General features: G+C 34.0%; 1 protein-coding gene across 1 annotated transcript; it reads left to right on the top strand.

Moving 5' to 3' along the window:
• Window positions 1–9,935: 9,935 nt before the first annotated feature.
• On the top strand, window positions 9,936–12,705 carry LOC125648942 (uncharacterized). Its single transcript, XM_048875991.2, has 3 exons — window positions 9,936–10,085; window positions 10,178–10,390; window positions 12,460–12,705. The coding sequence occupies exons 1-3, from the start codon at window positions 9,936–9,938 to the stop codon at window positions 12,703–12,705; spliced, it is 609 nt and encodes a 202-aa protein (XP_048731948.2).
• Window positions 12,706–13,493: the final 788 nt, after the last annotated feature.

Below are 13,493 nucleotides of genomic sequence, written 5' to 3'. Positions count from 1 at the left end.
CGAGCAAAAATAGCATCAGACAACCACGGGTATGAGGGAGCGTGAGTGGACTCAAAACCGTGGTTTGCGACGATGGAGGGATACCACGTCTTGCGTAATCTCCGAGGTTCTCCACCTTACTGGGAGAAGGCAAAGAAAGACATATTTGGTATGATTAGACAACTGGGTCTTCCTACTTGGTTTTGCTCTTTTTCAGCAGCTGAGACAAAGTGGACCCCTTTACTTATAACGTTTGGGAAGTTGATCAATAAGGTTGAATATACAGAGGAAGATGTTTTGAAGATGTCATGGGAAGAAAAATGCAAACTTATCAAAGCTGATCCTGTTACATGTGCACACTATTTTGACTACAGGTTTCAAAGGTTTTACCATGAAATCTTGTGTCATAAAACACACCCTGTAGGAGAAATTGTAGATTTCTTTTATAGAATAGAGTTTCAACAGAGGGGTTCACCACATGTTCATATGCTTCTTTGGATTAAAAATGCACCATCAGCAAAGTCAAATACATATGGAGAAATTTCTGAATTTGTTGACAAATATTTGACATGCAGGAAAGAGCAAGTTGAGTCATTTCTCATTAATTATCAAATTCACAGGCACGCTAGAACTTGCATGAAAAGAAATAAACCTATTTGTCGATTTAATTTTCCAATTCCTCCAATGCCGTACACAACAGTTTTATGTCCACTTGAAAATGAAGATCAAGTACCAGCAGCCCAGAAAGATTATCAAAGGGTGTGCACATTTCTCGATTCCAAAGAAAACAGAGATTCGAACTTTACATTTGACAGTTTTTTTTAACAAACTTGACATGAATTTAGAGACTTACATACTAGCAGTTAGGTCTTCTATAAAGCAGAAGAAGATTTTCCTCAAGAGAAATCCCAATGAGAGTAGAGTCAATGCCTATAATTGCACACTGCTTAAAAGTTGGTTAGCCAACATGGACATGCAGTTCATTTTAGATCCTTATGCCTGTGCTGCTTATATAGTCTCTTATGTTTCCAAAGGACAGAGAAGGATGTCTAATTTACTACATCAAGCATGTGAAGAAGCTAGGCCCTCCGATTCTGAAATACGTCAGCAAGTAAGACGAATTGGAAACCAGTTTTTGACTCATGTGGAAGTAGGTCCTAAAGAGGCTGCCTACCTTGTATTACAGATGCCTTTGCGAAGGACTTCAAGATCATTTATGTTCATTGATACCCACCCCCCTGAAGACAGAGTTGTTATGTTGAAACCAAGACATGTTTTAGAAGAAATGAAAGAAAATAGAACTGATATTGAGTCGAACAACATTGTTGGACTTTATCGACAAAGACCAAAAGATATTGAAAATGTGTGCTTTGCAGATTTTGTCTCAAAATTTTCTGTTAAATATAAAGTGAAAAAAACTGGAAATGAAGCCCAGATTAATCATAATTTGCTGGAAACCGAGTATGTTGAGGACACTTCTGATGACATTGAGTGCTCCTTGGAAGAGGATGTTTTGCAACATAGCTATGTATTTAATGCCTCGTTCACACGGAGATTTTAATGCGCATTAGTTTACTTCGAATTAAAATTGACGTCGCGATTTAATGCGAATTAAATTTACTTCGCATTAGCTCCGTGTGAACGCTAAGCGAAGCTAATTCGAATTAAATGTAGACGTATGCGTAATGGCCAATTTGGGTCACATGCATCATACCCATGGTCAGCTATATATATTAATGTTAGTTTTGTACGAAAAACTAAGCAAAATGATAATAATCACTAAAAACATGTACAAACAGCATGTCATTAGATAATGTCAGAAGTAAATTTGTGCTCTGCATAGGCATACTGAGTAATACATGTGGAAGGAATTGTTTTTAAATACGACAACAATGTTTTAAAATAGTGATATGATTTCTTTTTTTTTACATTTTTAAAAACAAATATGCCGCTCATTGTTAATTTTTATACCATATGACGTCATAGTAGACTTATAATACGTATTAGTAATTAAAAATTACGTCATAACAGTAGTCAGCGGAATGGTGAAAAAGACTTTCCGAAGTTTTTAAATTGGGTCCATGAAGAAACAATATATTGTCTAGAGTGAATGCTGGTCGTCAGAGGAAATATAACAAGTAATTTCTTGGGGACATATAAATAAACACGACAAAACTCCTTATGTGTAGATCAGCATGTAAATTGTAAACATATAGTATATACTACATGTATATAGCGTTTTGAACAAAGAATTCTGTACCTACACAATATTCATTAAAATATCTATAAAAATAATTTTCAATAACATACTCTATTCTTTAATTTATTTCGCGCACCCTTTAATAGATATGCATATGAATTTGATGCGCATTAGTTTACTTCGCATTAAATATTACCGCCGTGTGAACGCTATTTTATTCGAATTAAGAGGGTGTCCATTATGATATCAGGCAGAGGTCGGCACATGCTATCTCTCAGATTTTCATGAAACTTTGTGCACAGGTTCCTACTGACCCCAATATGAAATTTGCCAAATAAAAAGTTTCTATCATGTTTAGTTTGGGTTCAACATGGAAAAACAACTTTGAGATAATTTTCGGTTCAAAAAGGTCACGAAATATTGGAAAAAAGTGCTATGTTTGAACAGCTCTAAAATGTCATATAACTAAAAAATAGAGAAAAGCAATATTTTATATGTTAGATATACACTATATGCAATAACTAAGAGGGTTTTTGTGTGTATATTCATCCAATGAATGAATTTATTAATTGTTAAAATTGCACATATTTCACACCAATATATTTTACAAAATAATGATCAAAATATAAGATCTCACAAAACCCAATACAATGTCTCAAAAGAAATAGATTATGTATAACCAGAAACTTGAAGAGGTGTATTTCAAGTTACAAAAATAAATTCAGTGGGAAAAGCGAGGTTTGATGGTGAAAAGTTGAACTGAAATCTAAAAATTTTCAATAAGTGCAAAAAGGTCAACTACTTAAATGATGATTGTTGAACTACATAAATAGAAATAAATATGAAGTAGATATAACAAATCAATGATTAAATGATTAAAATTCATGAAAAATTACTAGAACATATGAACATTCAGAAATAAATTTCATGTCTTTGTATACATTCTATATAATAAAGGCAAAAAAAAAATGCTTATGTAATTCATTGTATAAAATTTTACAATGTTGATTTTTAGAGGTCATTTCTGACACAGGATTTGAGATAATAGTCAATTAATTAACACACATATATGAAGTTAAAATTATCAGTAAATCAAATTTTAATAAATTAAGAATCTAAATTCATTCACTCACATTACAAACTTGACATTGGCAGATCCCGAGGGGGTGGGGGGGGGGAGGGGTAGAAAACACCCTCTCCTTTTCTCTGGGACATCTAGATAGTTATTTATCATTAACCAGAAATTTTTTGACTCTCTTGTAAAGCATTTCCCTTTGCATTCATGAAATAACATGCCATATTCCATTTTCTGCCTACATCAGATTGGCAGACTTGCTTTAATGCATGTTTACTCTGATGCTGAAATATATATTGACCACTTCCAGATACACAAAATGTTTGTTGAAATTTACCCAGTGACAGAAAATGTTCATAAAGTATCTTCAGCTGATGCATAAAAGGTTATATGTAACTAGCAATCAATAATAAACATATTTACTTTATCAATTCATCGGATATGACCTAATGCAGATTTTAGATCATTTTTCTGGACCCCCCCCCCCCTTTCAAATCACTGTCTCTGTCTCTGTTTAACAAATGACAATAAACAAATCATGTCTTAATGCCTGGTACTTAGTAGCATGGTTTGCAAAGTAAGAGCTAGTGCATATTTCTGTTACAAACAAACTTTTCCCCTAGAAATTATGAAAATTGGCACTGAATTTATATTGATACATGTATATTAACAATTGATACATTTCACAGTATGGAATCTTATTTTGCCACCCCACCACTCTCTTCTAATTTATGTCTAATGCCATAGCAGTGTTTCTTTTGAATATTGGTTCACAAACAGGAATAAAATTTGTCACTTCAAAAATTGAAATATGCTGCAACCATAGAGTTAAAGTAGTGGTCATCATTTGATTATCTTTGTCAGCTGCAAAGTGTTTCTGTGAAATAACTGTCAACATATCTAGATTGAAGTGGAGCTATGAGTTCTGCAATTCCCCTTATAACTTCACAAGTCTTTTGTCTGTAGTAATTCTGTGTTCTCTCCAAAGCCTCTTCCTATCTTGGACTCAGCTGAGATCTAAATAACAACAGTTGTGTAAATTAATGGAAATAAAATGATGAACATGTTTAAATAGCACTGTAAGCAATGCACTAAGAAAGTCAAGATCATATGTTTGATATAGTCACAAGGTCAAAGGTCATGATATAAAATAAATTCTGGTCATTAGGCATTTCATGTGAAACAAAATAACCCAATACCTTATCCCTCAAGATATAACAGATCTGGTAATAATGAATGTTTTTCAAAAGTAGGTCAACATGGTCAAAGTCAGAAGTTCAAAAGTAAAGCTCTTTTCATTAGTAATCTATAATATGTGAAATATATATCAAAGCCTAATCCAAAGTGGCTGAGAAACTATATACCAATTTAAAGTTTTTGAAAATCATGTTATTTTAAAGACTAAGGTCAGGTACTAAATTAAAAGTCTGGTAATAAAGAATATACATATTTTGTATATCTTTATGTAAAATATCAATATAATAAAATCTGGGTTAAACTTCAAAACCAAGGTCACAATATCAAACAGCATGGTATCAAATGAAAGTTCTTGCCACAAGATATCTAAATACTAAACATAAAAGGCTAGACTACCTTATATATAGTTCAGGAGAATTGCCTACTGTAGGTTATATTTTGTTAAAAGTAGGCCAAGCACAAAAGTAAAAAAAAAAAAAATTGATATCAAAAGAAATGTCTTATTATGCAAGGTGAAGATAACGAACAGTGATCAATCTCATAACTCCTACAAGCAATACAAAATAGATAGTTGGGCAAACAGGGACCCCTGGACACACCAGAGGTGGGATCAGGTGCCTAGGAGGAGTAAGCATCCCCTGTTGACCGGTCACACCCGCCGTGAGCCCCATATCCTGATCAGGTAAATGGAGTTATCCGTAGTCAAAATCAGTGTGCCAAAATAATAAGGAATAAAAATATGAGAGCCTTATTACTAACATGAGCAAGTTCCAGACAGATATTGCCAGTAAAAAAAAAATCAGTCAAAAATAATCAGATATAATTTTAATATATATTATTTTTTATGCATGCATGCTGATATGTACATAGCTTGCAGGACAATAAACACTTTTCACCACTTTCATCTTGTTTTTGTGTGATTCTATTGTTTCTTAATTCAATGATTTGTGGATAAACATTGTGTTGTAGTACAGATTTTAAAAATCCCTATATTAACACACACCCCCCCCCCCAGATTGATTTAATGGTTTTTTTTACTGTGGGGATTTATCATTTTAATCATTATTATTTTAAAAAGAATCATTTCATCAAATGAATTGTTTGCATTGACACATCATGAGAACTTGCATCAAAATTGTCTAGCAATCAAAGACAGTTTTCAAAAAAAAATAACAGAGAAGATTCAACATTTATACTTACCACTTCCAACGGGAACAAATATTTCCCTTGAAACATTGAAGTTTACTGCTCTGTCTGCTTTACAATTTCCTTTGTGTAGTAGATAACAACATTTGGTGGTGGTTGCCTCCAGTAAATCCCAAAAGAATCGCAATGACCTCGGCATACTAGTAAGCATCTGCACCGTGCACGATAGTTTAAACAGTTAAACTTTTACGTCGAATTCGAAGTACCCCGATCTGTACAGCAGGGGGTCAATCTCGGTTGAATATTACACGCAGTTCCAACTTTAAAATATCTTGAATATCCACTTATGTCTTTTGAACAATTATTAAGGATTGACAAGTCCCTAAAATAAGGACCACTCCTAGAAAAACTTCACGTTTCTATTACTTATCAGCCATATCTGTTTACCCACGAAACTTTGATAAGGTCCGGGCTGAATATTTATTTTTCACCATCAAATTAAAAAAAAAATTAATTCCACGTTTACACTTGATAAAAAAAATCGAGATAAGTGAAAAATGTTCTAAATAAATACTGTTTTCTTCGAAAATTACAATTTATGCAAGTTTCGGATCATTTTACATTTTTTACGCCAAGGGAGGTAACTCAATTTACTGGCCTTTTGGCTACTTCTGTCAGTAAATGCTCAACAACAGCATTGTTTCCCAGCAATTTTATTGTTTCATCTTAATTATTAAGGAATTTCCTTCAAATATTGTTTATACTTTCTGGACAAATTTTATTGTATTGGGTATTATTTAACTTTACAAAATGATTATTTTCTATAGATTATATAGTGTCCTCGAATTTATGAAATAGGCATCTAAGTTTTGGCATCTAACAATGTTTTTTGTGAAATTCACTTTACATACGATAAAATTGGCGTATGACCTTAACTTTTATTGGGTATGAATAAAATTTTGGGGAATTGCATGTGCCAGCCGTATTATAGCTACTGCCTGATATCTCCGTGGACGGCCTCTTAATTTAATGCGCATTATTTTACTTCGCATCAAATTTGATGCGAAGTAAAATTTAATGCGCATCCGTGTGAACGAGGCATAAGAATGACACAGAAATTGTGCTAAGGAGGAAACCATGTATATTACGTTGGGTTCACTTTGATGTCGAAACAGAGTCGGAGAAATTTTACAGAGAGCTTCTAATGCTTTTTACTCATTGGCGAAATGAGGAGAAGGATTTGATAAAAAAAATTTGGTTCTTTTGAAGAAAGTTACCTGGCAAGATGTAGCTTCATCCAAAAGAAAAGAGCAGAATATGAACACAATCAAGAACTTCTTCATGACATTGAACAAGCATGTCTGAACAATATCGCAGATGAAATGTGTATGAGTAATGTTGCACCTGAAAATGAGCATCAGGAAGAAATTGACAGAAACTTGGGAGAAACGATATCTCAGCAATATGGTTGTTTTGATCCTGGACAAAATGCCCCAGTGTATGACGTTGGATTAGACCTTGGTATCAATAGAAAGCAGGTGGAAGAAGATCTTACTCAGTGGGGAGAACTGAAAGATAGTGCTTTCAGGGAAATGTTGAGAGGATTAAATGAACAACAAAAACAATTTATGTACCATGTCTTGCATAGATTGAAACTTGTTCTGAACCATTATTCGCATTTCTCAGTGGAGGAGCTGGTGTTGGGAAAAGTATTGTCACCAGAGCTCTATATCAAGCCTTGTACAAATACTTTTCACACAAATTGCACAATTCACCAAACAATTTGCATGTCCTACAGGAAAAGCAGCTCATAACATTAATGGGTCAACCATACATTCAGCTTTCTGTTTACCTGTAGGACAAGGATTCAAATACAAACCATTGGATATGCAGCAGCTAAGTCCCTTTCGCACAAAGTATATGCATTTAAGTTATTTTCATTGATGAAATATCAATGGTTGGATGTGGTATGTTTAATTTCATAAACCTAAGGTTACAAGAAATAACAGGAGTCAGGGCACCATTTGGAGGTATAAGTATTATTGCTGTGGGTGACCTTTTTCAATTGAAACCGGTGATGGATAGGCTGATTTTCTCTCAGCCAAATGTTGATTATGGGCCCATTGCATAAAACTTATGGAAAGACAATTTCAAGATGTTTGAATTAACACAAATCATGAGACAGAAGGACGATAAAAGTTTTGCAGAATTGCTGAACAGGTTGAGAGAAGGTTACCATGCAGATGAGGATTTTGAAGAATTAAAAAAAAAAAACATGACGGTCGAAAAGTCTGAGTACAAAGGTATACCACATTTGTTTACAACTAGGAAATAAGTTGAAACATTCAATTGCTCTGTATTTAATGCAGCAGCAGAACATTTAAAAATTGTTGTTGAAGTTGTAGATTTTGTTGCGAGTTCCAGATGACAGCACAAAAACAATGGGGTTAGCTAGCAAGTTAAAACTAGTTTTGAATGTCCCTGCTGAAATTACAAACAACGTGAGTGTTCAGGATGGCGTAACAAATGGATCCGCTTGCATAATAAAACGTTTTGAATATCTTGTGGAAGGATCTAACAGAGTCAGTATTATATGGGTTGAAATTTGAAGAGGAGAAAATTGGGCAGAAATTGCGAATTGAATATGCAAGATTTTATCATTCAAGCATTAAAAAGAGTTGGACACCTATTTTAGAAATAACAAGAATGTTGAAAGTACAGTTCAATGGAACCTTTCAGGTGAAAAGGAGACAATTTCCTTTGCAACTTGCAGCAGCAAAAACTATTCACAAAGCTCAAGGTTCTACATTACAGAGTGCTGTTGTTCATTGTGGAACAAGGAAAATGGAACATATACATTATGTTGGTTTAAGCAGAATCACAAAGATGGACAAATTGCATATTTTGGACTTGAACGAAAAAAAGATATCGGTTTCAACAGCTGTTCTTGAAGAAATGAATCGACTTCGAAATGAAGCAAAGATAAGCTTATGTTATGAATCTCTTGAAAATCATGCTAATGCAGCTGCAAGAATTCTTTTCTTAAACATAAGATCTCTCCACCGTCATTTTCTTGATTTGGAAAAAGACTTTAATTTGCTATTTTCAGAATTCATTGCAGTGGCTGAAACGCGTTTCATTGAATCGGACAAAAATGAACATTTTTCATTGCCAGGTTTTCAGCTGCATCGCTTTGATTACCCTTGTCAAAGTCTGCAAAGACCAGTATATGGATTGGCTATTTATGTGAAGAATGGTGTCTTGATCCAGAATTTACAGAAAAACATGTATGAATCTACACAGGTACTTTCTGCTGAAGTTGCTTTGGGCCAAAGATGGATTACTCTAAAGTGCTTACATTTGCCACCCAAAACTTCTACTTCATGTGCACAAGAAATTCTAAGAATTTTACTTGGATCTGATTTGCTAGAAAAACCTCATGTGATAATAAGTGATCTCAACATTGATGCGCAAGCAACTTCACTGTTTCGGTCTTTTATGTTTGAACAGTTTGGTCTTAGATACTTGCCCACATGTGTTACTACTGACTATAGTTCTGTGATTGACCATATTTATTTGATCAGCTTATTTCTTGGGGCACATTAGAGACATACTATTCCGATCATAAACCCCTTTTTGTTTCCTTGAAATAAAAAATTATAAAATGTTCTCAACATTTGGTAAAATCAAGAGAGAAAAAAATGTAATGTATTCCAATATTCAGAAATAATTATTCCGTACCTTTTGATACTTATCATAAACTCCTTATGGAAAATATCAATTTATTACACATTATTTGATTGTAAAATCTCTTTTGCATATGTAACTTGGCTTGATATACAGCTTAAAACAAATTTTACCTCTAAGGTAAGTTTTTTCCCCATCTGTCCCCCCACCCCTTTCCCTTTGATCATCCTCTTGACCTGTGAGAGCTAAAATGTACAGTTTATCTATAATTACTTGAAATCACTCAAAACATGATTGTCAAGCATTTTGCTCTTTCGTATAAAAAAATATATTGAATTCATTTCTTTTATTTTTAGATGTTCACAATATTTAATCAGTAAGTTAAAGGGGGCAAAACCCAAACCTTATTCAAACCCTCTTAAGGTCAAAGTCTGTGGTGTAGGTACACCTGGAAGCTACACAACATCTGCAGGACAAAAGAAGGAGAGTGTTGTCATAGGTGTAACGGACAGAGATTCTTCAATGAAAGTGATCCTTTATGACCTTGAAAAGCTTTCAAGTGTGAAGGTATCAGACACTGTTATGCTCACAAACTATGTTTTCAAATTGGACCCAGAGCCAGTTGTGATCTTAACAAAGGTCAGCAAAATCATGAAAACATCCAGTATTGATGTCCCTCAAAAGGTCATTGATGAAGCAAAAAGCATTAGTCATCCACCACCTGCTGAGACCATCAGCCTAAAAACAGCAAAGACCTCTCCAGTTAAAACATTGATCAGTGTCAAAGGGAGAGTCACTTCGGTAAGTTGCCAAAATTTACATATAGTTTTCATCAAACTTGCCAACTATTTTCATTTATGCATTACTTTGTTAATGTTGTATTGAATTTCCAGGAAGAAATGGTGAGGACCGTTCAAGTGAAGGGGCAGGATGTCGCTGTGCAAAACATCAAGATAAAAGATGACACCGATGAAATGAAAGTCAGTCTTTGGCGAGAAATGACTGCAATTTGTACTGTAGGAAGCTTCCTAGAAATCACAAATGTAGTTGTGAACCATTTCCAGGAAGACATTTCCTTGTCAACCACTTCAAGAACACAAATACAGGTAAAACCATTAAACTAAACACATATGTAAATTTCACAGACATTAAAAGTGTTTCCTCGGAGAATTTTTAATGCGTTGGGGGAATTTCATTGAATCAAAGGTGCCCGGATGCACAGCACACCTCGTACATGTACTCCTGTAAATAAATTTATTTCTCATAAACATGATAATTTAATTTTTGAAATTGAAATGCAAATAAAGAAGACTACCAGTTTGTTGAAATTAAATTCCCAATCTAACTTTTTTAGCTCACCTGAGCTGAAAGCTCAAGTGAGCTTTTCTGATCACATTTTGTTTGTCGTCTATCTGTCTGCCCTTCCATCTTCCACTTATCCAGAACCACTGGGCCAAATTTTAACCAAACTTGCCACAAAGCATCCTTGGGTGAAGGAGATTTAAGTTTGTTCAAATTATGACCCCCTGAGGTAGTTTGGGCCACAATTGGGGATCAATGTTTTACATAGGAATATTATGAAATTTTTTAAAATTCCTCTTCTCAAGAATAGTAGAGCAATGATTAAATTTGTATTGATATGAAAGCATCCCTATGTAGTATAGATTCAAGTTTGTTCAAACCATGACCCCCAGGGGTATGGTGGAACCACAATGGGGGATCAAAGTTTTACGTAGGAATATATAGGAAAAAATCTTCAAAAATCATCTTCTCATGAATAGTTGAGCCATGAAATGTCATATTGATATAAAAGCATCCTGAGTTAATGTATCAAGTTTGTTCAAATCATGGCCCTGAGGTGGAGGGAGACACAATGCTGGATCTTATTAACATCATCTAAAATCAGTAATTTACAGAAAAAAATTCTTCTTTAAAAAAAACCCAGATCCGTGATTAGATGTGTTGATATTGAAGGATGTTCAGGTAGTGTAGATTCATTTTGTTCAAGTCATGACCCCCAGACGTAAGATGGGGTCACATCATCAACTAGAGTGTTCCAAGGAACGCATGTGTTACCTGCTTTGAAGCTTCATTAAAGATGTAGATAAATCCAAGAGTAGTCAGCTATTGTAGAAACTGATAATCAAAAAGAAATATGGTTCCCCGACCCTCGAATAAGTAAACTTCAATTCTTAGAAATAATTATTTATCAATGTATTTATACATTTGTCCAACACTCCTCCAATAGAGATTTCAGTGTGTTTTTACTGCAAATGTTAGTCGACACGATCCATTGTTGGAAAACTGATCCCAATTTATTTTCATAGTATAAGTTTGTGTTGTACTGTATATAATACTTTCAAAGTACATTATCAGGAGTTTATAAACATGTATAAATACTAATTAGCAAATCTCTACCTCTCAAAATTCAAAAGACATAAGTTAAATTAACCCTCCTGGAGTATTTTTTGCAAAGTACTAAGGTCCTGTATTTTTCATAATATTTTATGACGAACAATGCACCTGTTAAATAACACAGAATTAGCACTTAAATGTCAAAAGTACTGGTTATTTGCACAATGATTTATTTTGAAAAGAAGCTCAAGGTCATGCTCAGGGGTCACAAGGTTGGTAACCATGGTAATTTGCAAAAGCCATGGTGACAAGCAATATTTTTGCAAAATATCAAATTCATATCTCTTACGGTTCTCGAGTCATGAGGTGTGACAGAGGGACAGACAAACAGACAGAGGCCAGGTAAAGTGATCCCTAAGAGTCGGTCTAATATGCAGTCATCACAAAAATCTTCCCAAGAACAGGAAATCCTTGATTAGTCACATGGATGCATCCTCAGATAGTGTAGATTCAAATTTGTTCAAATCAGGACACCTTGGGGGGGGGGGGGGTAGAATGGGGTCACAACAGATCCACTGTATTTATTTCTTATGTACTTTGTTGAATAAGATTAAACTCTCATTTTATTTCTCACACTTACAACTGGACTAGTATAAAATGATTTTTGATAGAAAATTTTTCTCATTGTTAGCCTGACTGGGCTAGTGCTGAAAATTTTTATGTGCACTCTGAACTCTGATGTACAATTACCCATCATCACCATAATGCTGATTCAAATAAATGTATGCACACATTTATTTTATTAAACTTAATTTTTTAGAAATGCGAAGCTCCACCGTCCATTTTGAAAGGCAGTGTTATTGCTTATGAAAAGACTGAGTTGGGATTTTCCCTTATGATCGAAGAAGGAGAAAACTTTCAAAATGTTGACGTATCAATGAACTTGGTCATGAAGGCTCTTCAGTGTCAAGAAAATGCAACTGAAACAACCCTGTCAGAAAAAATTCCATTCCAGTGCATTGTCCAAACAGTTAATGGAAATGTAGAGGCCTTCTCCACTGCTTGAACATCACAGAAGATGTGAAATGTACATATGTATAATGAAAACCAATTACATTGTATGCAGCTAGTACTTGTTATTTTAGTTATGGGTTTTTCTACTTTGTTAAAGATAACACATGATTTTTCTGTCTTATTCCAGACATAATTATTCATAAAACAATTTTGTCAATGATACTACAATTACTTGTAATTGAAATAAAGGAAAATGCTCATGAGGTCATCAAAATTATGTTTTTGATTGTTTGGGTTTCTTTCTTTTTTGGGAGTGTGCTTTTTCTCCCTTTGATTAAAGTATTGTATCATGAATACGCTTTATGTAAATCTCTTGTTGACTGGACATTTGTGTTCTTAGAGAAATTTGTACTTTGTCAATATAATTTCCCATACTTAACACTTTTTTGTCTTCAACTAATACATTCCCTTTAAAATACAAATTGTGTAAGCTTAACCACAGAGACGTTCTTTTGTAAAGACAAACTTGACTGTATCAGCAAAGGATTTTTCACAATGATTGTCTCCAAAGTTAATTTGAAAGTGTGTCTCTCAACATTTATTTATAAATAGGTATTCTTTAATGATGCTGTTAGTCTTCTATAGTATATTGTTACATTGTAAATATTCTGTTTTACTCATTTGCATTGACAACGTTTGTGTTCAGTATTCTGAAACATTTTTGTGATTTTGGTTTGTATTTTTCTTTGGACATGACATGTGCAAATAATTTGTACAGCTGCTTCTGTGACATCTTTTACTTGTAAGCCACAGACGTTTCATATTCTTTTAGTTGTGATC

This window comes from Ostrea edulis, chromosome 5 (assembly GCF_947568905.1).
Source record: "Ostrea edulis chromosome 5, xbOstEdul1.1, whole genome shotgun sequence".
NCBI classification, from domain to species: Eukaryota; Metazoa; Mollusca; class Bivalvia; order Ostreida; family Ostreidae; genus Ostrea; species Ostrea edulis.
The sequence above is the reverse complement of the archived record's forward strand: the minus strand, read 5'-3'. Positions and strand labels throughout refer to the sequence as shown.